Source organism: Thalassophryne amazonica, chromosome 22, assembly GCF_902500255.1.
Source record: "Thalassophryne amazonica chromosome 22, fThaAma1.1, whole genome shotgun sequence".
In the NCBI taxonomy this organism is placed as follows: Eukaryota; Metazoa; Chordata; class Actinopteri; order Batrachoidiformes; family Batrachoididae; genus Thalassophryne; species Thalassophryne amazonica.
This window is the reverse complement of record NC_047124.1, coordinates 26225762-26253062: the sequence shown is the minus strand read 5'-3', so window position 1 is coordinate 26253062 and position 27301 is coordinate 26225762. Positions and strand designations below refer to the sequence as shown.

Here is a 27301-nt window from a genome sequence, read left to right as displayed (position 1 = left end):
GATTCTTTTAATTTTTTATTTTATTTTATTGCAGTGATGCAGAGAAAAATTGTTGTACAAGAAAAAATGTAAATCTATGCTCAAGTCTCCCACCCACCTTGTGCCAAACTCTTGCTGAAATTTCATGTCCTCTTCTGTTCCACTTCAACATGAAGCTATATAACTGGTGTTGCAACAGATTAAAGTTGGACCCCCTTTTCCCAGTGGAGCTAAATAAGCCTATAACTCCTTCAGAGTTGTCATGGGTGCCTTGGTGGCTTCCCTCACTCATCTCTTTGCACAGCCACTCGGATTTTGTGAATTGAGAAAAATGGCTGTAATTCCTAACTTATCAGTGCAAATTTTGTGCCCTTCTTCCTGCGCTGAGTTGCAGTCAAAACTCTACAGTACAGGCACATTTAGAATTTATTCTGTTTTAAATTAAAAACAAAAATTTCAACTCCTGCTTTGGTGTACAGCGGCAAAAACACAAAATCATGTCACTGTCCAAATACTTATGAACCCAGCTGTGAGTAATACGTCTAAAACTGTGAATGTGTGCACTGTCGAAAAGCTTGGTGAGGGTTTTAGTAAATGTACACTACTGTGTGCACATATTTTAGGCACATTTAATGCATCATAAAAGCATTAAAAATGAAGAAAACCTGATAAATATTCATAAAAAATGAAATGTGTGATGAATTTCAACTTTTTTGATAATCAGTAGTAAAACTGGGTTCTATTTACTTGTGATTTTTTGGTATTTAAGTCACACCAGAGTATAAGTCGCTGGTCCTCAGAACTATTTTAAGAAAAATGCAACTTAAACTATGAGTAATTGTGTTTTACAATCATTTTAATTTTGCTTGATCACTTGGAACTGTGTTTTTGTGTGGCCAGTACAGTTTCAGAGAAATTCTTATTGTTATTATTATCGAATAAAAAATACAGCTCACATCTTCACTTCTGTTGGAACTGAGTTTTTCTTGACAGCCAATAAAAGGGGGGGTGGGGGGGCACCAAATGCTACTTTTATCATAACTCTTGGATGACTAACACCTTTGCACAGTACTGTAGTTGCCATGCTGTGGTGTCATCCCCCAATTAAACAAAAAAAAATTATGTTGCAGATTAATTACATTGTGAGTGATTCCGAGTTCCACATCTTGAATAGCTGGAGGCAAGAAGATCAGAGCACTCATGAGGTAATCCAACATCCATTAAGCCCACCAAAATTTAATATTATTCTTACTGTTAGTTTTATTGCATTGAAAAATTCAGTGTTTTCAGCTGTGAGCGCGTTTTACCTCTTTGGAAACGGACTTGTGATGTGACGATGCTGTTGTGCCGTCGTTTGACAGCTTATGTCAGCGCTGGCAGCTGTCGGCCCGCCGAACCCGCGCGAGGACCCGGAGTGTTGCAGCATCCTGCACGGGCTGGTGGCCGCGGTGGAGACGCTGTGTAAGATCACAGAGTTGCAACACGAGAAGCGCATCACTTTGATGGATATGGCCGACAGAGTGTCCAACAGGGGCCGAATTATCTGCCTCACGAATGCTAAAAGGTAAACACGGGCGTTAATGTGGCATCAAACCTACACAGGCTTGATAAATTTGACAAATGTCCATATGTGCGATTGCTATCGTGTGTTGCAGTGGTTTGTACTTAGCTTTTGTTTTTTTAACAAATATCACAACATATTCAGTTTGTGTTGTCCTTTTTGTGCACAGTGATACTCATGTACGAATGTTGGAAGATTGCATCCAGGAAACAATTCTAGAACAAAACAAGCTGGCAGCAGGCTCAGACAGGTAACGTAGAATATACGTAGCAGTTGATCGCAGGTTGACTTGTTCAAATGATTTTTAGTTTGATTTTCTATGTAGTGCAGCAGATAACTGAAAAAATCCTTCAAATGGTAATACAAGTGCCAAATTTGGCACAAATACTCATTACTCTTTTGAAAAAACCGACTGGCCACTTAAATTTTCAATGGGCAGCCAGGTAGGGGTCAATTAAAGAATTACACAGAGGTCAAAATTTAAAAATGTTCCAATCAGAGCAGTGTGGTTTTCGTCCTGGTCGCGGCACACTGGACCAGCTCTACACGCTCCATCGGGTGCTCGAGGGTTCATGGGAGTTCGCCCAACCAGTCCACATATGTTTTGTGGATCTGGAGAAAAGTCAAACCTGTTTCCAGTGCACGTTGGCCTCCGCCAGGGCTGCCCTTTGTCACCGGTTCTGTTCATTATTTTTATGGACAGAATTTCTAGGTGCAGCCAGGGTGTAGAGGGGGTCTGGTTTGGGAACCACAGAATCTCATCTCTGCTGTTTGCGGATGATGTGGTTCTGTTGGCTTCATCAAATCAGGACCTTCAGTGTGCACTGGGGCGCTTTGCAGCCAAGTGTGAAGCGTCCGGGATGAAAATCAGCACCTCCAAATCCGAGGCCATGATTCTTGACCGGAAAAAGGTGCTTTGCCCTCTTCGTGTCGGTGGAGTGTCCTTGCCTCAAGTGGAGGAGTTTAAGTATCTTGGGGTCTTGTTCACGAGTGATGGACGGATGGCGCATGAGATCGACAGACGGATCGGTGCAGCATCTGCAATGATGCGGTCGCTGTATCGGACCATCGTGGTGAAGAGAGAGCTGAGTAGGGGGGCAAAGCTCTCAATTTACTGATCGATCTACGTTCAGATCCTCACCTATGGTCATGAGATTTGGCTCATGACCGAAAGAACGAGATCGCGAGTACAAGCAGCCGAGATGAGTTTCCTCCGCAGGGTGGCTGGGCGGTGAGCAGCTCGGTCCCTCGGGAGGAGCTCGGAGTCGAGCCGCTGCTCCTCCACGTCGAAAGGAGTCAGTTGAGGTGGCTTGGGCATCTTTTCTGGATGCCCCCTGGACGCCTTGCTGGAGAGGTGTTCCGGGCACGTCTCATAGGGAGGAGGCCCCGGGGAAGACCCAGGACACGCTGGAGGGACTACGTCTCTCGGCTGGCTTGGGAACGCCTTGGGGTTCCCCCGGAGGAGCTGGGGGAGGTGTGTGTGGATCAGGAGGTCTGGGCGGCTTTGCTTGAGCTGCTGCCCCCCGCGACCCGACTCTGGATAAAGTGGAAGAAAATGAATGGATAGATGGATGGATAAACATTACAAAAAGGTATAGTTTGGACTATCTATCACTGAATGTTCTGGAGTTATGGGGTAAAAACAGCAAGAATGGTGACAAAGGTCAATTTCAGTTTGTACAGGGGTCAAAAGTTAAAGTTGCTCCAATTTTTGTAAACAGTGGTGCAAATTATAGTTTAAACTAATAGGATTAATAAATAGAATAGTTTTGATTGTGTTGAATGCCTGGTGTGCAAAGTAAAGGTCAAACAATGTCAACATCCATTGGATTCTATGACATGTGACATATGTTACCCTGTAACGTGATAACTAAGTATGACACATGGTGTAAACTATTCCTTTTTTAAAACCACATCAACTCAACCAATAATTTGCATAACTTTTTAACCAAAATTAGATCAACTTTAACTTTTGACCCCTGTACAAGCTACAATTGACCTTTCTCACAATTCTTGCTGTTTTTACCCCATAACTCCATAACATTCAGTGATAGATAGTCCAAACTATACCTTTTTGGAATCTTTATGATCAGACAAATAATGTGGTATAGTTTTCAATATGATTGGAGCATTTTTTAAATTTTGACCTCTGTGTAATTGTTCAATTGACCCCTACCTGTCTGCCTATTGAACATTCAAATGGCCAATCATTTTTTTTCAAAAGAGTAATGTCTAAGGAGTATGTGTGCCAAATTTGGTGCTTGTCATCATTTGCAGGATCCCTCTGTAAATATTCTGTTATCTTCTGCACTCATGTTCTGGTTTCAGTATTTGATGGCACCATTGTGTGATAGGTTCTACGTTGCTGTGTACAGTATTTACCACATTAACATCTACAATGGTTCTAAAGATTTTGTTATTATGCACATGCTAAGCAGATATTTGGCTGCCTTTATAGGGCTCACCCTGTCCTTGAGTCTTGGAAGCGTAACTTCTGAACCATTTGGTTGATTTTAATGGAATTTCACACAGTGGTAGTACACCATGTGAAGATGTGCATGAATGAAAATAATTTCCATCTGATGTCTTCAAGGGAAGATAACTGGCAGAGATATTGATCTGTATTTTCTACCTTATTATTGTGTTCCAGGTTGATGGCTATTCAGCAGTGTGAGCTTGTTTTAGTCCACATCTACCCACAGGGTGAGGACACGTTGGTGTCAGACCGACCGAAGAAAGCGGTGCGTGTTAATTACAGATTACTGCCCTCTGAATTGTGTTGTCATTACATCAGCACACAGGGTCGGCAGGTGCTGATGTTGTTTGTGTGTGTCAGATCTCGCCTCTGCTCACCACTGAGGTCCACAGCGTTCGTGCGGGGAGGCACCTCGCCACCAAACTCAACATTCTGGTGCAGCAGCACTTCGATTTGGCCTCCACCACCATAACAAACATCCCCATGAAGGTAAGCGGCTCACTTCTCTCCAGTTGCCATAAAAACGTTCAGAATACAGTGCACCTTCCCCTCTGTCATCTTACTTGCGTGTTGTTTAAGTTTTTTTTTTTTACTTTTCTCTCATTTGCTGTCACTCCTTTGTCTTGATTATTTTTTTTTTTGTCTTCTTCACCTTTAAATTTGGAACTTTTTGTTGTTCATGTCTCATCTGCATGTTTTTTATGACTGTGAACTTGCTGCTGGTTTCATGCTGTATTTTCTGTTTTGCTAGCCCACATTAAATGTTTGCGAACAGGTTAGTACTCTTATCACACACACATGCACCAGAAGAGGGGGAGTTTTTTTTCTTCTTTACCCCATGCAGTGTTTACTTTGAAATCTTCTGTTGCAGACAAGATCCAAGTGTTGCTTGTTTGTTTATATTGTTGAACTGTACGTGCCGCTGCAATATGCCAAAAGAACAGGCAACTCTCGTCTCGTGTGGACACGCAGGGACGGCAGAGTTTAGGGTTTGGTGGAAGAACGTAAATCCTGTGCACCAGGGCTTGTATCTGCGAAGCAACACAAAGCCCTCTCAAAGAGCTCCTAAATTAGCCTAAAATTTCATGGCAAGGAATCTTAGTCTAAGAGTGATCCAGGAGGCATCTGAGAGCAAGTCTGAGCAAGGAGTGGACAGAAACTCCTATCTTTGTGGGGAGGTATGACACAGGCCATCCTCTACCGCTCGCCACTGCTCAGGCTGCAGTGGTCTCTCTCGGTTGGGCCGAACCACTATTAAGATTTTTAATATTCTGTGCGCATCCGCGCTCTGGTCTCATCACCAAGAAGCGATCACTACACCTAAAGTAGTCCCACTACAAACGATTAACTGCACTGCAACACAACGCATGACTTGCCGATGTATTAATTTGACAATGTTTTAAGTCACACGAATGGCAAAAATTTCAACTAAATCATGATCACTTACCCTCTCACTGACGTATGTGTGTGGCTTCGCGCCATGTTGGATGTTTTCTTGTTTACATCTGGCAAACCTCGAAAGTAGTCCGCCAGCCTTCCCACAAGCTCAAATTGCAGCGATGACCTGGCACAGTCAGTCAGTCAAGTTGTAGGCAGTGAATGACACAGTCCCCTAAGGGCTGTGATTGGTTGTCACGGAAAGGGGAGGAGAAGTAAAAAACAAATGCACTTCACCCTCCTAGTCATGAATGGACAGTGAAATCAACCGATCATATAACCTGAACTGCATTAAGACGTGTAATCGTGAGGATAACTTTGTTATGATGATGAAACCAAGCAAAATTAAATGAATTGTTACACAGCTTGAAAATGTTTAAAATTACCTTATTCACATGCTAAATATCTATATATTAAAAGCGTGCGTGAGTTTGTTTAGTACGTTCATTGTGAGTACATAATATAATTGTAAATTTGTTAATACATGCATGACACAAGAAAGTGAAAACATTTATTGGCATTGTGGTCTATTTAAAAATCAAATGACAAAATAGATGTAATAATAAAAGAAAATAACATTAATAATGCAGATATAATAATAATGACAATAATAATACAAATAATCATTATATTAACGGTGTGTATATGATAACAAGAACCTAAACAATTGATAAATACATTAAGACAGTAAATTAAATTTAATCAAGTATATTAATAATTCCATAGATCAAGCGAGTAGAGTGTTAGTGTCTCACTGTCATCCTACATATGGAGAATATCTCTGCTTCCTCTTTGTCTTTTCTGCCATCTTCTCTGCTTAAGACACTCTTAGGTTTCTTACAAGTCCTCCTCCTCCCCTAAGATGTGTTGCGGACAACTTTCATCTTACCACGGGAAAATTCTAAGAATTGTCTTAAGAATTTGAGGACTTCTAAGATTTTTCTTAGAATAACGTCACTAGGAGCTATTTTTAACATTAGGCTGCTTCGTGGACACAGGCCCAGGAATATTGGTTTAAGGATTGAGAATCTATAATGGTGGTTGGTGCGCAGTGCATACATACCACAGGTCCATTTGGGGCTCATTTTTACTATTTCAAAAGAGTGTACTTGGAGCACAAAATAGGGGGGCATGGTGCAAAAGGGCTTTTGGATTCATCCTCTTAATTAGTCATGGGTGTGTTTGGGGCATATCACTCAAACAACCAGTCAGTAGGTCATCTCCTTTAAGAGGTGAAACCTGGTGCGCCCTCAGTACACGCTCCTGTTTTGAATGCAGTAGTGAGAGGTTGTCTGGCACTTTAACAGATCTGCAGCAGATCTGCACAGTGGACATGCTTAGGGAACCTGCTTTGGTAAGGCATGTCTGATTGTCGCACCATTTAAATGTCATAGATACACTGTGCTGGACTTTAGACCAGATTTGTTTTTTGCTTCCCCATGATGCCAGCGCATCATTACTGCGCATGACAACACCTTATGGGGCTGTTCCACAGAGCACCGTTCCTTCCCGATTAATCCTGAATAACAAATCAGGGTGTGTGTGAAGCATCATAAATAACTTCTTGATCCATCTTTGTCAACCTTGAACAAACTTGGTAGTAGTACAGTCACAGCCATCGTCAGCACCAGTTTTGAAATCATGATCCAGTTTTTGAACTGTTAAAAAATTTCATCCCGATTCTCGAAATCGTTGATAGCTTCTGGGCATTTGTAGTTTTAACAGCATCAGTCATTTTCAACCTTCTTTAAATGGGGTATTCGTAGTGTCTACAGCTTTAAACATGTTTGCATTTATTGCCGTTTTTGATCATGCCTGGCCGAGGGCGCAGTTCCTTTCTGTTGTTTTCAGACAGGTTGCCAGGTCTGGAGTTTATAAGTCAGCCTGCTAGGAGGCAAGCTGGATTAAGCCATTTCATCCCCCTTTTTGCACTTTTTTTGGATTCTGAGTGATTGTAGTAAAGCGGCACCCTGTGGAGTAGCCCTGTTGTTATTTTAAGACCAAAATGCCAGTGAACACTCAGATAAGTGTGGACATCTGGTTAGAAGGATGCAGGTTTGGGCAACAAATGTGTCTAGAGGAAATGACCAGTGATACTTGAGTTGCGCTGTGCCCACTCAGGCCCCACTCTCCCTGTACATGTACAGTTACTTCATAAAGGGCATCCGGTGTAATATTTTTGCGAAATCAATCATCTTTGAACCATAATCACATCCCAATGTAGACAAAGGAGCTTAAACAATGGAGATTTTTTTTTTTTAACACAGTGTCGTAGCCCGTGTGTTCTGTTCCTCTGCAGTGATGGTGTATGGTGAGAAAAAGCATTTGGTTCCATGCCGTTGGTGTCTTGCAAAAATTCTGTACTTAAAATACAATTTATTATTATTATTTTATTATTTTTTAACGTTTCTCTCAGCGGTTACAGGGATGCAGAAATGTAGCTCTTCTTAATGGTTGTCTTTTATCTGCACATGTGCAAAGTCAAAGCGAACATGAGGTCAGAGCCTGAGCAGTCGGTGTCATTAATAAAACACTCAGAGGAGACTTGCTTACAAAGCGTACAAAGATGCATACGACTGTAAACGCCGCCAGATACCGACAGAGTCACAGAACGGATGAATAATATGTAAGATGTGGAGGAATCTGTTGTTTTTATTGTCAGCCAGCTGTGACCAGTGTTGCCTTTTCTTAGTTCTTGAACAGTGTGTGTGTGTGTGTGTGTGTGTGTGTGTGTGTGTGTGTGTGTGTGTGTGTGTATATGTATTTCCTTCTTCCAGCTCCTCTTCCTTCCCTGAAAAACACAAACACATTATATCACATTGATAGTTTATAAATATGATAATTCTGTAAATGTTGAGGTGATTTATTGCTGTTTTTTAATGCTAGGGATCGAAAATAGCCAAATCCACCCAATGCAATTTATTGTTTGCTTTAAATTAATTTATTCTTTTTGGTTTTCTAACTGTATGTAAGTTGGTTAGTTATTAATCTAGACAAAATGAGGGTAAACTCACAGAGTTTAAGGGACAGACAGTAAAAGCTCATGTGAATGATCTCCAGAGTGAACATCATCCTCATTTTATCCTTTTATCTTTCATCTGTTGGAACATGAAATCAGCAGTATTCATGCATGGTTGTGCAGAGTTGTGTGTGCACATACTGTACGTTTGTGTGTACATAAAAGTGTTGACTTTGCATTATCCTTCGTTTGCTTTCACCCCTTCCCACGGCCAGGAAGAGCAGCACGCGAATACATCAGCCAATTACGATGTCGAGCTCCTGCACCACAGAGACGCCCACATAGAGTTCTTTAAAAGTGGTGGGTACAAACTGTGTCGCATAAAAAAAAAAGCATAAATATATATATTTTTTTTAGTTCAAAGGAATACACCTTTTATAAGACCAGGTAATAAATTGTAATTGTTCTCTTGTGCAGGAGATTTGCATATGGCTGGCAGCAGCACTCGAGACAATGGACTCAAAGAGACGATTACGCTAAAATGGTGTAATCCACGAACCAACAGTATAGGTAGGTAGTAGGTACAGTCCTCTCAGGGTTGTGACTGTTCTTATTTATTTTACTGTTAAAGAATTATAGCAAATAAATAAAAATTAAAACATATACTATGCAATTATTATAGTTAAACATTCTGTTAGAAATACGGCTATGTTTATTTTTATTTTTTTCCAAGGATTTTAATTCCTCATAGGAAGCGGGGGCCTTGACATGCAACTTGAACCACACTTGTTCCTACAGTAATATCCATCATGCATGTGATGACTAGATTATTGGCCTGCAACAATCCCACACAGGTAGACAGGTGGCAGACAGTTATATGGAGCATAACAAGGAAAACAAAGTTGGTTTTTGGATTGATTTGGTGCATCAAGATTCACCAAGTTTTGATCATTTTTTGTTCATCATATACCCTTTTAATATGGATGTGTAAAAGATGATAGCATTTATTGTTTTAGAGTTATGGAAATATTATATTTAAAAACTGGAGCGGATGGACTCAGTTATAAATCTGGCTGTTCACTCACTGCTTTTCCAAAGCCTAGGAATTTGGGATTAATTGAGCAATCCATAGGATACCTATTTTATTGGGAAATTTTGGTAAAGTTATAACAAGTGGTGGGGGGGGGGAGAGATACTGATACCAAGTTGTTCATTATTTATGCTTTTTTGCTCATATTTCTGTAAAGTCATGAAGTAATAAAGGATTGTTTCCAGGTAAGTTTTCCATTCTTTAATACATGAAATTTCCAGACACAGTTCATTATTTTTGCATTTTCCTTTGTATCTCAGAGCTTCATTACTGCACGGGAGCATATCGCATTTCCCCAACAGACGTAAACAGTCGTCCCTCATCATGTTTGACAAATTTTCTCCTGAATGGTAAGATGCTGCCCCCCTTCCCCCCATTGTCATTTATCCCATCTGTAAAATAGTTATGTATGAGCATGTCTGAAATGTTCCATGTTTACAAAAGTAACAGACTCTATTTCTTCTGTCAAACAGATGTTTGTTTTACTTGTAAATGCTGTGGTGTGTTTTTTTGTGGGGGGGGGGGGGGGGGGGGGGTTACCGGCCGATAGGCCGCTAACCCTATGTTGTGGCGCGGCGTCCATTGTAGTTGTACGTTTATTATGATATCTCAAAAACTGTCTGATACCTTTTTTTTTTTCTAATTTGGTAAGGGCGTAATATGGGTCACTGACACTGTTTCTGTCTAAAAATCATATCCATAGATTCGTTCATTTGGCGGCCATTTTTATGCCGAAAATAGTCATTTTGAGCACTTAAAGGAAATTTATCAAAAATTGTCTGATAACTTCTTTTCTAATTTGTCAAGGGTGTAATATGGGCCATTGACATATTTCACGTCAAAAAATTATAGTCATAGATTCGTTCGTATGGAAATTTGATTTGGTAGTTTGGTAATTGACACTGTTCCCATCTCAAAATTATTTGCGTACATTTGTTTGTTTTATACCGAAAATGGCTCTTTTGACTTGGCCTTTAATTGAGACAGTAACTCACAGGGCCTTTGGCACTCTAGTTTTTCACCCCTTCCTGGATCCTGGTGTTCTATTATCTTCTTTATTAGTTTATTTGTTCTTGTTTGACCAGGTCGATCTGTGCTGCTTGAACAACCAAGGAAGTCTGGGTCAAAGGTTATCAGCCACATGCTCAGCAGCCACGGTGGCGAGATCTTCCTACACGTGCTGAATAGCAACCGCTCCACCCTAGAGGACCCGCCCTCCATCAGCGAGGGCTGCGGGGGTCGAGTGACCGACTACAGAATTACAGTGAGTTCCCTTCACACAGGCTGTGGGTTAATAGCTGAATTTTTTTCTAGTGATAACAGATTTTTATTTATTTATTTTTTTGAAGGACTTCGGTGAATTTATGAGGGAGAACCGGCTTACACCGGTTTCAGAGTCATCCCATGATCCTTCAGGGAAGTTGCCAGTTGAGAGGGCCAAAGCTCAGCTGGAACGCTACACTCGCTACTGGCCAATGATCATCTCTCAGACCACCATCTTTAACATGCAGGCTGTAAGCAGCAAACGGAGATGGAACGCTTTCCAAGTTCTGCTCACAAATGTTTATGTTTGATTTTCTGAACAACTGATAATATAAAAAATAGGGCTTTAAAATGAGCTTTTTTCCACCCGGATTGTTCTGAGCAGAATTGGTATGTTACTGGGTTCCTGCAGATCCTTCAAACATCTTAAAAGTCATTGAATTTGTTCAGTGTTATTAAAATGTCTTAAATCAGTATTTCAAAAGTCTTAAGACATGAAGGATTTATGTACGTTTTCTCTAATGTTGCGGTTCATCTCATACCGAGATCGAGATGAGGGAACGAACAAGTCTCTTCTGTTTCTTGCCGCGACGCTCAGTGCACACGCACGTTCAGCTAGCTTGGCATAATGTGACGACATGAGGAAGTGTGAATTTAAAGCTGTACAGCCTTTCAAATTTCACAAAACTGCCAAAATGTAGTTTCTATCAGAATCCAAGGATTATAATGTCAGTTTATTTTTGTAATGTGTTTCAGAATTACAGTTCATTTTAGTGAAGAGAACATATTTATCTGAGGGGAATTCCATTCCAATATTGTCTTTTCCTTCAAAAGCTGGCATGCAGACGAAGTACAGGAGGAAGTGTGTGTGCGCTTGCTTGAGGTTTTGAGATTTCATCAGACCTGACCCACTTGCTTGATGTTCTAACATCCGTAAGATGTCTTGTAAATCACTCCAGAGGTATTATCTGGTTACAAAAACAGTGTTTTTAGATTTAGAAGTCTTATTTATCTCTATTGTTTACAAAATATATGAAAAACAGATTTATACAGAAATAAGCTGATTCAGAGCATTTTCCGCCATCTTGGTTTATTTTGTTTGAGCGGGCAGCCAGCTGATGTCACTCTGCTTTTCTTTACTCCAGTTGCCGTGTCCTTCCCAGCACCCCTCATGCACATCCCCACGTGATTGCTACCAAATATATGTCATGGCTGTCTGATCAATTGAATTTCTCCCCTTCAGGGGGAGAAATTCTAAATTGTTTCCAGACAGTGTGAATTTTGATCATATTGGTAATATCACATTGTGAATCCCTTATTTAAATGCTAACAAATAAAATGATAGTGGTGCCAAAGAAAATTATTTTTGACTTAAATCTTAAAAACCTAAAGGTATCACAGCTTAAATGAAATGTGGCATTTCAATGAAGATATTGTAGCGTGGCTTAAACCAATAGCAGGAAGTGTGCTCGAGGTGCATGTTGCATTTTAAGCAGGAAGTCCTTCAAAGTTGGCCCAATGAGAATCAAGGCACTACAATCCCAGAATGCAAAGTGAGGAATGTAAGAGTCCAAAATCACTGCCTGGCTGTACACCTACATGATGTTTGTCTTAAATTTCATTCCAGGCAACTTAAACAAACAAAAAAAGTCTTGAAACCTATCTTGCCTTAATGAAGTTGAACACTTAGAGTAGAGTTCAACCCTGTGCTGGGATTTGAGGAATTTGGGGTATTTTCCCCACACATTTGAAGTTTTTATGCTTCAGCTCCTTCTTGTGTGTTCGTGTTTTACAATACCAGGTGGTTCCTCTGGCTAACCTCATAGTTAAGGAGAATCTGACTGAGGAAGATGTTCTAACCTGCCATAAAACTGTCTACAACCTGGTAGACATGGAGAGGAAGAACGATCCCCTCCCCATTTCCACCGTGGGATCCAGAGGCAAAGGCCCCAAGAGGTATTGATTTTCAGATGGCTTCCTGTGGTTTATTCACACGTCACACCGACGCCACGTTAAACGTGAACCATAACCTGTTGGTGCCGTTGGTCCCCAGAGACGAGCAGTACCGCATCATGTGGAACGAGCTGGAAACGTTAGTAAAAACCCACGCCGGAGCCACAGACAGACACCAGCGGGTTCTGGACTGCGTCATTGCCTGCCGCAGCAAACCTCCTGAAGAGGAGGAACGCAAGAAGAGAGGCAGGAAGCGGGAGGAGAAGGAGGACAGGACGGAGAAAAACGGGAGCAAGGACACGGAAGACAAAAGCTGTCAGGAGTCAGAAAGGTGAGACTTGGGTCTGTCTTAAACTAAAACCAGAGTTCTAAGTATGATACCTGCCTGTTTGATTGACACGGAGACCACAATAAAGTGTTGAAGGTTGTCAGCACACTGCAAGTACAACGTGTTTTCTCTCACGCTGAAATGTCTTTCACGTGAAGGCTGAAAGGGTTGCTGGATAAAGACGATCAGGAGGTGGAGGTGATCAAGGACTCTCCAGACTCTCCAGAACCTCTCAACAAGAAGCCCAGACTGACCACAGAGGACGTCCTGCCTCCAGAGAGGACAAAAGGTAGAAAACCCTCAACAGTCTCATTTTTCTTGGTAGCCTTTCCCTTAGTTTACCAAAAGATTTAACGGAGTAATGTGCAGCGATAGCTTGTTTTCAACCCTGTATGTCCGTCCATGTGTCAAAGAGTTTTGATCCAAGTTGGACCAAACCTGGTGGGTTGGTTGAGGGTTTTCCAAAGACAAAGTGGTTTGATTTTCAGAAAAATCAGTTAAAAGTTATGGTCACAGGCCAAGGTTGAATTTGTGGTCCAATATTTATTATATACTGCGGATACTTAGAAATACTTCTCAGAGGAATTGTTTAACCATCAGCAGTGCACATTGTGAAAACATCCTAATCTGTACAATTTCTTGTTTGTTTTCTGAATTTAATACTATTCACATGTTTTATTGGTGCCGTTCTTGCAGCAATCTATATTATAACTAGATCAGGTCACTTTGCAACTATTGAGAAAAAGAGTTGAATATCTGGATGATAAACCACATTTTATTTTTAAAGACTTTTGATAACTTTTTCTCATTTTTGAGTACAACTTTTCAATGTAAAAATTCAGTACTTACCACAGTTCCTCTGATGAATAAAAACTGCTTTGATGATCCAATAGTTATGCAAAACTGACATTAAAATCTCTTAAAATTTTCCTATGGAGTCTGATCAGATACCATTCACAGACAAAGTTATACCAAGATTACTCTTTATACAAAGATCAAACTAATATAGTAGGAAAAGCATTAAAACGAAATAACTGAGGTTCAGGTGCACTCTAAAACATGTTCAAAATAAGTGAACTTGAAGACAATTATAGTGACAGTTATATAAAATTTCAGTTGAATAGCAGTAAAAAAAAAAAAAAAAAAAAAAAATATATATATATATATATATATATATATATATATATATATATATATATATATATATATATATATATATATCAGTAGGGCCATATTTGCTACAAGCGACAGAGGCAAAGCAATGACCCGCCCTACATTTTCAATCACGGCGGACTTTTGCAATTACAAGAAACAGCGGTCGCCATTCCGGCAGCTGTGCGGGGCCAAAATAGACAAGAAGCCTATGTTATGCAAATGCTTAGCAAGGAGGAGACACACGGACTGCCAATCTGAGTAAAAAGGCAGCGTTTCAGTAGCTGGTTGTTAGCTTGAACAAAATAATCCAAGATGGTAGAATACTCTCTGAAACAGCTGTATTTCTGTATAAATCTGTTTGGCTGTTTTTGCCCACTTATTTTGTAAAGGTTAGTGATGAATAAACACTTTGTAACAAGATAATATCTCTGAAGTGATTTGCAAGACATCTTATGCAGATGTTAGCATGCTAACTAGCGATACAGGAACATCACAGTGAAAGATGTTGAACTGAAACAAATCAAACTAATTTTGGTTCCATTAAGCAGTCAGACATGAAGAAAAAAGTCACAGCGACAGTGTTGGGTTTCCCCATTATTAAATATTGGGTACATTAACACCAAGTAACCACAAGCTGGCCACGCTCCGGGAACACCCATGAAACAACAGAGTGGTTGTTGGGTAACTGTTTAACTCAAACAGTTTGGAGACTGTATGGATTAAATATGGTGGAAGGGTCATGTGTTTGTCTGCATTAAAGTGGTTTTGTTTTGAATGAAAGTGATCAAATATCAAGGCTACACAGAACAATATATCAATAAATTACAAAGCATTAATCTGAGTGCACCTTCAAGTGGATTGATCTGTGGTTGTGAACAGTGATTTAGCAGTTTCACTATTCTAACGTTTGAGGTCAGATACTTTATAAATAGCAAACTTTACTGACTAATTCCAGACTTTGGTTGGATCCATGTGTTTTGTGTGTGTGTCAGATATCACCTGAATCTGTATTTTGTGTATTTTATACCAGAACCTCGTCTCATCGATTTTACAGGTCCAGTATCACTCCTCACCATGTGGACCAATCGGCTCACAGCAGCCAATTTGAGGAAGCACCAAGAGTTTGTTGGGCGAGCGAGCTCCATCAACAGCAAGTTCAAGTTGTACCAGAACCTCAAAGATGACAATGGGTACTTTATTCAAATCAAATTCATTTTGATGCTTTTGTATAAAGAGTAATCTTGGTATTGTGAAATGCTCATTGATCTGCAACTCAGACACAGACTTGTTTTCTGCTGTTTCTCTCCTCGCAGGATGGACGTTCATGAAAATGGCAAAGCCTCCAGATGATGTTTCCACACATCACTGCTTCACTTCCTTTTTTTGGAGTCAGAGGTTGTGGACCACAGTGGTTGTGAGCACTGCTTGCACATGGTCAGATAAAGACATCAAAATAACATCTACAAACTCAAGTTAACATGATTTTTTTTTTTAAACCAGTGTTTTTTGTAGATCTACGGCTCACGTTGTGGAATACAATAAAATATTTCAGATTAATTTTGTCATGCAGATGATTTAAGTTAGTCCGCATATGGCCAAAAAATGTGAAAGCAGTTATTGAAAATCATGTTTAATAAGACAGAAACATCCGTCTGGGTTTTTACCATTTCTTGATTAGAGTCCAGGAAGTCATTGAAAGGCCAGATCTTGTTTCAGTCCAGAACCATCAGAAATGCAGAGACTCCGATTCATCACTGGGCTTCTGATGTTCTTCAGTCAGGACAAAGATTCCATCATCTTTATCAAATCTTTCCTCGCCAACAAAGACATGTAAACAGCTAATTTTTCCATAACCCTACGAGTCCATGGGCCAACCGGGTTTTCTGTACCACTTAAGGGGACTATACAACACTTACAATTTGGCCTCAGTGTACCATGGCCTACACAGAAATATATGATAGCCATCCTAGGGTGGTAGCTGTAGCCAGTTAGGTGTCAATGAAGAATTAAAAATTCTCCAGTCATGTTGAAAAGTGTACCATATTATTTGATCATAATGATTAGTTTGGACTAATCTATGGCTAAATTTTATGGGGTAAAAACAGCAAAAATGGTGACAAAGGTCAATTTCAGGTTCTACATGGGTCAAAGGTTAAAATTGCTCCAATTTTGGTAAAAAGTGATACAATTTTTGGTTATAGGGTCTTAAAAAAGGAATAGTTTGCACCATGTGTCATGCTTAATTATCATATTACGGGGTAACATATGACATAGAATCCAGTGGATGTTGACCTTGTTTGACCTTTACTTTGGAGACCAAGCATTCAGCATGCTCAAAACTATTCAGTTTATTAATACATTAAAATTGACTACTGGCTCATGGACTATGCCCAACACCCAGTCCATGCAACCACAGAACAGAGTCGGACCCAAAACACATCCCTGCTGAACACCAGAATTCACTGAGAAGAAGTGAGAGACTTTGTTCAAGAGTCCAGAACCTCTGTATAGGCTGCTTATGATATCAGTGACCTACTGGGGAATTTTTATTGAGTATAGTCACAGTCTTAAATACAACCAGGTTTATTTTTGCCAAACACTTGTAAAATATGAAAAACCTGAAACAAATTTTTCAAAAATTGCTTGTAGAAAAGTTCAAAATGCACTCAGTTGTGTTCTTTGGGTTGGTGCAGCACTGAAGGAAGAATGTAAGGACCAGTTCATGCACAGTAGAGGGAGCAGTTGGATCAACGTAAGCCTCAGCTGGTGGTTGTAAACACTAAAGCTGGAAAAGTCAGAGCTTTTAGACCTCTGGGCAGTTTAGTCAGGAATGCTGGTTAAATACATTCCATCCTCCCAAGAAGGCCTGAGGAATTTCAGCAGTGAGGGAGGGGTCTTGGTTACAACTGATTGCATAATTTGCATATTTTTTTATTTTATTTATTTAATTTGTTAGGTTTCTTTTTCACAAGCAGTACCAACAGCTGGAATGATAGTGAGACTTCCTCTGCATGGTTGGATTTTGATTAGAGATGGTAGAAGGAAAATGTAGGAGAAAACCACTGGTAACCACTGGTATATTAATATACATACCCCACTGGGGAGGATGCTATGTATGTTCCTCAAGCTTGGGTCCTCTACCTGGGAGTTTGATGGTTCGGTGCAGTATCCTAGGACCGCACTCTTCTGGACAGAGACCTCTGATGTGCCTGGAATCTGCTGGAGCCACTCGTCCAATTTGGGGTTTGCAGTTCCTATTGCTGCTATTTCCACTGGGACCACTTTGGACATTAGCTTCCACATCTGCTCCAGTTGCTCCTTCAGCCCTTGATACTTCTCAGTTTTCTTATGCTCCTTATTTCTGATGTTGCTATCAGCTGGGATTGCCACATCGATCACAATTGTGGTCTTCTTTCTGTTGTCAAACACCACTGTGTCTGGTTGGTTGGTTGGTTGGCCAGTAGCTGCTTGTCTACCTGTGTCTGTCCCGGTCAATCTGGAAGAAGTTTCTTGAGAACTTTGGAGACGGCTGTGGCGGAGTTTGAGTCCGGCTGCTCTTCAATGCCAACAATGTGGAAACAACTGCAAATAGATGAAACCTTCAATAAAGACTTTCATTAAAAAAACAATACATTTTTCTGTGTCGATACTTAAAAAATGTAGCATAACTGTTAACAGATTTTCCCCAAAAGTCAGCTGTCCTTCGTATATAGTACAAACGAGCACATCTGGAACCTGTTCCCCACAGGCCAACGTTCTACCGTAGTGTTGTTTTTCATTTCAGACTGCACCCTTTGCAATTCAGATTTCACGGCATCAAAATCTCCTGCCAGTGCAGTTTTGAGTTCCTCTCTTATGACTAGAGATTTCTCACCTGTGGTCTCCCCAGTGAACTTCAAGGCTGGTCTTGATGGCGAAATAGTTGTTTTGATACGAAAACATGGTAAAATCTGGAAAAGATGTCTTACTTCATATACTAGCACCCCCTGTGAATCTCATTTCTGCTGCTTGTATTTGCGACCTTTATTTTTGGTCATGAGCATAGAGGAGTATAGGGGTGTAAATTGATTGATCGCTTCAGCTATTTTTCACCATGATGGTCTGGTACAGCGTCCACAGGACCTCAGACACAGCCTGTCTCTTTATTGATCTCCATGGTCCAGCTTACCAATGTGGCAACCATTGCCTCGCTGGAATGCACGTATGATTGGATTATTACGGACATCTGATCACCGACGTGTACACCCACAGCCGTCATTACTGGTAACAACCACCAGTCGCAGTGCAATGCAGTGAAACCATGTAGAGGGGACCCTGTATGACACACAGCGGTCCATATATTGGATAAAATACAAGAGGTAAGGCAAGTCCTGACATTAATGGTGCCATGGTGCATTGTAGCACAACATCCATTGTTCACTGTTGTTAGCTAATATGTCTTAATTTCTCAAAAAAATATTAGTCCAGTCAACTTTGTTTTTGCAGCGTTGATCCTTGACCCAAAATATACTCAACAAAAATATAAACGCAACACTTTTGGTTTTGCTCCCATTTTGTATGAGATGAACTCAAAGATCTAAAACTTTTTCCACATACACAATATCACCATTTCCCTCAAATATTGTTCACAAACCAGCCTAAATCTGTGATAGTGAGCACTTCTCCTTTGCTGAGATAATCCATCACACCTCACAGGTGTGCCATATCAAGATGCTGATTAGACACCATGATTAGTGCACAGGTGTGCCTTAGACTGCCCACAATAAAAGGCCACTCTGAAAGGTGCAGTTTTGTTTTATTGGGGGGGATACCAGTCAGGATCTGGTGTAACCACCATTTGCCTCATGCAGTGCAACACATCTCCTTCGCATCATCCGCGAAGAGAACACCTCTTCAGGGGGAGAAATTCTAAATTGTTTCCAGACAGTGTGAATTTTGATCATATTGGTAATATCACATTGTGAATCCCTTATTTAAATGCTAACAAATAAAATGATAGTGGTGCCAAAGAAAATTATTTTTGACTTAAATCTTAAAAACCTAAAGGTATCACAGCTTAAATGAAATGTGGCATTTCAATGAAGATATTGTAGCGTGGCTTAAACCAATAGCAGGAAGTGTGCTCGAGGTGCATGTTGCATTTTAAGCAGGAAGTCCTTCAAAGTTGGCCCAATGAGAATCAAGGCACTACAATCCCAGAATGCAAAGTGAGGAATGTAAGAGTCCAAAATCACTGCCTGGCTGTACACCTACATGATGTTTGTCTTAAATTTCATTCCAGGCAACTTAAACAAACAAAAAAAGTCTTGAAACCTATCTTGCCTTAATGAAGTTGAACACTTAGAGTAGAGTTCAACCCTGTGCTGGGATTTGAGGAATTTGGGGTATTTTCCCCACACATTTGAAGTTTTTATGCTTCAGCTCCTTCTTGTGTGTTCGTGTTTTACAATACCAGGTGGTTCCTCTGGCTAACCTCATAGTTAAGGAGAATCTGACTGAGGAAGATGTTCTAACCTGCCATAAAACTGTCTACAACCTGGTAGACATGGAGAGGAAGAACGATCCCCTCCCCATTTCCACCGTGGGATCCAGAGGCAAAGGCCCCAAGAGGTATTGATTTTCAGATGGCTTCCTGTGGTTTATTCACACGTCACACCGACGCCACGTTAAACGTGAACCATAACCTGTTGGTGCCGTTGGTCCCCAGAGACGAGCAGTACCGCATCATGTGGAACGAGCTGGAAACGTTAGTAAAAACCCACGCCGGAGCCACAGACAGACACCAGCGGGTTCTGGACTGCGTCATTGCCTGCCGCAGCAAACCTCCTGAAGAGGAGGAACGCAAGAAGAGAGGCAGGAAGCGGGAGGAGAAGGAGGACAGGACGGAGAAAAACGGGAGCAAGGACACGGAAGACAAAAGCTGTCAGGAGTCAGAAAGGTGAGACTTGGGTCTGTCTTAAACTAAAACCAGAGTTCTAAGTATGATACCTGCCTGTTTGATTGACACGGAGACCACAATAAAGTGTTGAAGGTTGTCAGCACACTGCAAGTACAACGTGTTTTCTCTCACGCTGAAATGTCTTTCACGTGAAGGCTGAAAGGGTTGCTGGATAAAGACGATCAGGAGGTGGAGGTGATCAAGGACTCTCCAGACTCTCCAGAACCTCTCAACAAGAAGCCCACACTGACCACAGAGGACGTCCTGCCTCCAGAGAGGACAAAAGGTAGAAAACCCTCAACAGTCTCATTTTTCTTGGTAGCCTTTCCCTTAGTTTACCAAAAGATTTAACGGAGTAATGTGCAGCGATAGCTTGTTTTCAACCCTGTATGTCCGTCCATGTGTCAAAGAGTTTTGATCCAAGTTGGACCAAACCTGGTGGGTTGGTTGAGGGTTTTCCAAAGACAAAGTGGTTTGATTTTCAGAAAAATCAGTTAAAAGTTATGGTCACAGGCCAAGGTTGAATTTGTGGTCCAATATTTATTATATACTGCGGATACTTAGAAATACTTCTCAGAGGAATTGTTTAACCATCAGCAGTGCACATTGTGAAAACATCCTAATCTGTACAATTTCTTGTTTGTTTTCTGAATTTAATACTATTCACATGTTTTTATTGGTGCCGTTCTTGCAGCAATCTATATTATAACTAGATCAGGTCACTTTGCAACTATTGAGAAAAAGAGTTGAATATCTGGATGATAAACCACATTTTATTTTTAAAGACTTTTGATAACTTTTTCTCATTTTTGAGTACAACTTTTCAATGTAAAAATTCAGTACTTACCACAGTTCCTCTGATGAATAAAAACTGCTTTGATGATCCAATAGTTATGCAAAACTGACATTAAAATCTCTTAAAATTTTCCTATGGAGTCTGATCAGATACCATTCACAGACAAAGTTATACCAAGATTACTCTTTATACAAAGATCAAACTAATATAGTAGGAAAAGCATTAAAACGAAATAACTGAGGTTCAGGTGCACTCTAAAACATGTTCAAAATAAGTGAACTTGAAGACAATTATAGTGACAGTTATATAAAATTTCAGTTGAATAGCAGTAAAAAAAAAAAAAAAAAAAAAAAAATATATATATATATATATATATATATATATATATATATATATATATATATATATATATATATATATATATATATATATATATATATCAGTAGGGCCATATTTGCTACAAGCGACAGAGGCAAAGCAATGACCCGCCCTACATTTTCAATCACGGCGGACTTTTGCAATTACAAGAAACAGCGGTCGCCATTCCGGCAGCTGTGCGGGGCCAAAATAGACAAGAAGCCTATGTTATGCAAATGCTTAGCAAGGAGGAGACACACGGACTGCCAATCTGAGTAAAAAGGCAGCGTTTCAGTAGCTGGTTGTTAGCTTGAACAAAATAATCCAAGATGGTAGAATACTCTCTGAAACAGCTGTATTTCTGTATAAATCTGTTTGGCTGTTTTTGCCCACTTATTTTGTAAAGGTTAGTGATGAATAAACACTTTGTAACAAGATAATATCTCTGAAGTGATTTGCAAGACATCTTATGCAGATGTTAGCATGCTAACTAGCGATACAGGAACATCACAGTGAAAGATGTTGAACTGAAACAAATCAAACTAATTTTGGTTCCATTAAGCAGTCAGACATGAAGAAAAAAGTCACAGCGACAGTGTTGGGTTTCCCCATTATTAAATATTGGGTACATTAACACCAAGTAACCACAAGCTGGCCACGCTCCGGGAACACCCATGAAACAACAGAGTGGTTGTTGGGTAACTGTTTAACTCAAACAGTTTGGAGACTGTATGGATTAAATATGGTGGAAGGGTCATGTGTTTGTCTGCATTAAAGTGGTTTTGTTTTGAATGAAAGTGATCAAATATCAAGGCTACACAGAACAATATATCAATAAATTACAAAGCATTAATCTGAGTGCACCTTCAAGTGGATTGATCTGTGGTTGTGAACAGTGATTTAGCAGTTTCACTATTCTAACGTTTGAGGTCAGATACTTTATAAATAGCAAACTTTACTGACTAATTCCAGACTTTGGTTGGATCCATGTGTTTTGTGTGTGTGTCAGATATCACCTGAATCTGTATTTTGTGTATTTTATACCAGAACCTCGTCTCATCGATTTTACAGGTCCAGTATCACTCCTCACCATGTGGACCAATCGGCTCACAGCAGCCAATTTGAGGAAGCACCAAGAGTTTGTTGGGCGAGCGAGCTCCATCAACAGCAAGTTCAAGTTGTACCAGAACCTCAAAGATGACAATGGGTACTTTATTCAAATCAAATTCATTTTGATGCTTTTGTATAAAGAGTAATCTTGGTATTGTGAAATGCTCATTGATCTGCAACTCAGACACAGACTTGTTTTCTGCTGTTTCTCTCCTCGCAGGATGGACGTTCATGAAAATGGCAAAGCCTCCAGATGATGTTTCCACACATCACTGCTTCACTTCCTTTTTTGGAGTCAGAGGTTGTGGACCACAGTGGTTGTGAGCACTGCTTGCACATGGTCAGATAAAGACATCAAAATAACATCTACAAACTCAAGTTAACATGATTTTTTTTTTTAAACCAGTGTTTTTTGTAGATCTACGGCTCACGTTGTGGAATACAATAAAATATTTCAGATTAATTTTGTCATGCAGATGATTTAAGTTAGTCCGCATATGGCCAAAAAATGTGAAAGCAGTTATTGAAAATCATGTTTAATAAGACAGAAACATCCGTCTGGGTTTTTACCATTTCTTGATTAGAGTCCAGGAAGTCATTGAAAGGCCAGATCTTGTTTCAGTCCAGAACCATCAGAAATGCAGAGACTCCGATTCATCACTGGGCTTCTGATGTTCTTCAGTCAGGACAAAGATTCCATCATCTTTATCAAATCTTTCCTCGCCAACAAAGACATGTAAACAGCTAATTTTTCCATAACCCTACGAGTCCATGGGCCAACCGGGTTTTCTGTACCACTTAAGGGGACTATACAACACTTACAATTTGGCCTCAGTGTACCATGGCCTACACAGAAATATATGATAGCCATCCTAGGGTGGTAGCTGTAGCCAGTTAGGTGTCAATGAAGAATTAAAAATTCTCCAGTCATGTTGAAAAGTGTACCATATTATTTGATCATAATGATTAGTTTGGACTAATCTATGGCTAAATTTTATGGGGTAAAAACAGCAAAAATGGTGACAAAGGTCAATTTCAGGTTCTACATGGGTCAAAGGTTAAAATTGCTCCAATTTTGGTAAAAAGTGATACAATTTTTGGTTATAGGGTCTTAAAAAAGGAATAGTTTGCACCATGTGTCATGCTTAATTATCATATTACGGGGTAACATATGACATAGAATCCAGTGGATGTTGACCTTGTTTGACCTTTACTTTGGAGACCAAGCATTCAGCATGCTCAAAACTATTCAGTTTATTAATACATTAAAATTGACTACTGGCTCATGGACTATGCCCAACACCCAGTCCATGCAACCACAGAACAGAGTCGGACCCAAAACACATCCCTGCTGAACACCAGAATTCACTGAGAAGAAGTGAGAGACTTTGTTCAAGAGTCCAGAACCTCTGTATAGGCTGCTTATGATATCAGTGACCTACTGGGGAATTTTTATTGAGTATAGTCACAGTCTTAAATACAACCAGGTTTATTTTTGCCAAACACTTGTAAAATATGAAAAACCTGAAACAAATTTTTCAAAAATTGCTTGTAGAAAAGTTCAAAATGCACTCAGTTGTGTTCTTTGGGTTGGTGCAGCACTGAAGGAAGAATGTAAGGACCAGTTCATGCACAGTAGAGGGAGCAGTTGGATCAACGTAAGCCTCAGCTGGTGGTTGTAAACACTAAAGCTGGAAAAGTCAGAGCTTTTAGACCTCTGGGCAGTTTAGTCAGGAATGCTGGTTAAATACATTCCATCCTCCCAAGAAGGCCTGAGGAATTTCAGCAGTGAGGGAGGGGTCTTGGTTACAACTGATTGCATAATTTGCATATTTTTTTATTTTATTTATTTAATTTGTTAGGTTTCTTTTTCACAAGCAGTACCAACAGCTGGAATGATAGTGAGACTTCCTCTGCATGGTTGGATTTTGATTAGAGATGGTAGAAGGAAAATGTAGGAGAAAACCACTGGTAACCACTGGTATATTAATATACATACCCCACTGGGGAGGATGCTATGTATGTTCCTCAAGCTTGGGTCCTCTACCTGGGAGTTTGATGGTTCGGTGCAGTATCCTAGGACCGCACTCTTCTGGACAGAGACCTCTGATGTGCCTGGAATCTGCTGGAGCCACTCGTCCAATTTGGGGTTTGCAGTTCCTATTGCTGCTATTTCCACTGGGACCACTTTGGACATTAGCTTCCACATCTGCTCCAGTTGCTCCTTCAGCCCTTGATACTTCTCAGTTTTCTTATGCTCCTTATTTCTGATGTTGCTATCAGCTGGGATTGCCACATCGATCACAATTGTGGTCTTCTTTCTGTTGTCAAACACCACTGTGTCTGGTTGGTTGGTTGGTTGGCCAGTAGCTGCTTGTCTACCTGTGTCTGTCCCGGTCAATCTGGAAGAAGTTTCTTGAGAACTTTGGAGACGGCTGTGGCGGAGTTTGAGTCCGGCTGCTCTTCAATGCCAACAATGTGGAAACAACTGCAAATAGATGAAACCTTCAATAAAGACTTTCATTAAAAAAACAATACATTTTTCTGTGTCGATACTTAAAAAATGTAGCATAACTGTTAACAGATTTTCCCCAAAAGTCAGCTGTCCTTCGTATATAGTACAAACGAGCACATCTGGAACCTGTTCCCCACAGGCCAACGTTCTACCGTAGTGTTGTTTTTCATTTCAGACTGCACCCTTTGCAATTCAGATTTCACGGCATCAAAATCTCCTGCCAGTGCAGTTTTGAGTTCCTCTCTTATGACTAGAGATTTCTCACCTGTGGTCTCCCCAGTGAACTTCAAGGCTGGTCTTGATGGCGAAATAGTTGTTTTGATACGAAAACATGGTAAAATCTGGAAAAGATGTCTTACTTCATATACTAGCACCCCCTGTGAATCTCATTTCTGCTGCTTGTATTTGCGACCTTTATTTTGGTCATGAGCATAGAGGAGTATAGGGGTGTAAATTGATTGATCGCTTCAGCTATTTTTCACCATGATGGTCTGGTACAGCGTCCACAGGACCTCAGACACAGCCTGTCTCTTTATTGATCTCCATGGTCCAGCTTACCAATGTGGCAACCATTGCCTCGCTGGAATGCACGTATGATTGGATTATTACGGACATCTGATCACCGACGTGTACACCCACAGCCGTCATTACTGGTAACAACCACCAGTCGCAGTGCAATGCAGTGAAACCATGTAGAGGGGACCCTGTATGACACACAGCGGTCCATATATTGGATAAAATACAAGAGGTAAGGCAAGTCCTGACATTAATGGTGCCATGGTGCATTGTAGCACAACATCCATTGTTCACTGTTGTTAGCTAATATGTCTTAATTTCTCAAAAAAATATTAGTCCAGTCAACTTTGTTTTTGCAGCGTTGATCCTTGACCCAAAATATACTCAACAAAAATATAAACGCAACACTTTTGGTTTTGCTCCCATTTTGTATGAGATGAACTCAAAGATCTAAAACTTTTTCCACATACACAATATCACCATTTCCCTCAAATATTGTTCACAAACCAGCCTAAATCTGTGATAGTGAGCACTTCTCCTTTGCTGAGATAATCCATCACACCTCACAGGTGTGCCATATCAAGATGCTGATTAGACACCATGATTAGTGCACAGGTGTGCCTTAGACTGCCCACAATAAAAGGCCACTCTGAAAGGTGCAGTTTTGTTTTATTGGGGGGGATACCAGTCAGGATCTGGTGTAACCACCATTTGCCTCATGCAGTGCAACACATCTCCTTCGCATCATCCGCGAAGAGAACACCTCTCCAACGTGCCAAACGCCAGCGAATGTGAGCATTTGCCCACTCAAGTCGGTTACGACGACGAACTGGAGTCAGGTCGAGACTCCGATGAGGATGACGAGCATGCAGATGAGCTTCCCTGAGACGGTTTGTGACAGTTTGTGCAGAAATTCTTTGGCTATGCAAACCGATTGTTTCAGCAGCTGTCCGAGTGGCTGGTCTCAGACGATCTTAGAGGTGAACATGCTGGATGTGGAGGTCCTGGGCTGGTGTGGTTACACGTGGTCTGCGGTTGTGAGGCTGGTTGGATGTACTGCCAAATTCTCTGAAACGCCTTTGGAGACGGCTTATGGTAGAGAAATGAACATTCAATACACGAGCAACAGCTCTGGTTGACATTCCTGCTGTCAGCATGCCAATTGCACGCTCCCTCAAATCTTGCGACATCTGTGGCATTGTGCTGTGTGATAAAACTGCACCTTTCAGAGTGGCCTTTTACTGTGGACAGTCTAAGGCACACCTGTGCACTAATCATGGTGTCTAATCAGCATCTTGATATGGCACACCTGTGAGGTGGGATGGATTATCTCAGCAAAGGAGAAGTGCTCATATCACAGATTTAGACTGGTTTGTGAACAGTATTTGAGGGAAATGGTGATATTGTGTATGTGGAAAAAGTTTTAGATCTTTGAGTTCATCTCATACAAAATGGGAGCAAAACCAAAAGTGTTGCATTTATATTTTGTTGAGTGTAACTGGTACTCATGGTGCTTGTGCGTGTAACGAGTGATTGTAGGAAAAGTGTTTCCCTCTGCTATGCATCAATGATGTTTCACACACATGAGCACCATGAGTACCAGTTATGTGCACCCCTGTTTATAGCTACACAGTTGTGCCAAATTTAACGGGAAAAAAATGCAAGTGTCATCACCACCGACAACTGCAAAGCAACCAAACGCAGCACTCTTTGCACTCTCGAATCCAAAAGGTGGTGCTGCATTTACGTACTGTATCTCTGTGAACATTTCAAATAAAATAAATGAAATAAATGAAACGAAACAGCCACGCTGGCCAGTTTTGAGAACCCCTCCGCTGCGGCTGGAGAGTCTCCTCCCGGTACAGTGC

At 40.6% G+C, this 27301-nt stretch overlaps 1 protein-coding gene across 4 annotated transcripts in view; it reads left to right on the top strand.

Moving 5' to 3' along the window:
- ints13 (integrator complex subunit 13) overlaps positions 1-15755 on the top strand; it is a 30419-nt gene extending 14664 nt beyond the window's left edge. For 3 of the 4 annotated variants that reach the window (XM_034163518.1, XM_034163520.1, XM_034163519.1), the window contains 16 exons: positions 1110-1184; positions 1341-1543; positions 1710-1790; positions 4191-4281; positions 4377-4505; positions 4768-4791; positions 8688-8772; positions 8890-8982; positions 9763-9852; positions 10588-10766; positions 10852-11016; positions 12567-12721; positions 12819-13049; positions 13205-13335; positions 15256-15391; positions 15515-15755. In XM_034163518.1, coding sequence (XP_034019409.1) covers positions 1110-1184; positions 1341-1543; positions 1710-1790; positions 4191-4281; positions 4377-4505; positions 4768-4791; positions 8688-8772; positions 8890-8982; positions 9763-9852; positions 10588-10766; positions 10852-11016; positions 12567-12721; positions 12819-13049; positions 13205-13335; positions 15256-15391; positions 15515-15551 — 1905 coding nt within the window. In that variant the 3' untranslated portion in view covers positions 15552-15755. The remainder of the gene's footprint in view (positions 1-1109; positions 1185-1340; positions 1544-1709; positions 1791-4190; positions 4282-4376; positions 4506-4767; positions 4792-8687; positions 8773-8889; positions 8983-9762; positions 9853-10587; positions 10767-10851; positions 11017-12566; positions 12722-12818; positions 13050-13204; positions 13336-15255; positions 15392-15514) is intronic. The other variant, XM_034163521.1, reaches the window with a different exon arrangement.
- Positions 15756-27301: the final 11546 nt, after the last annotated feature.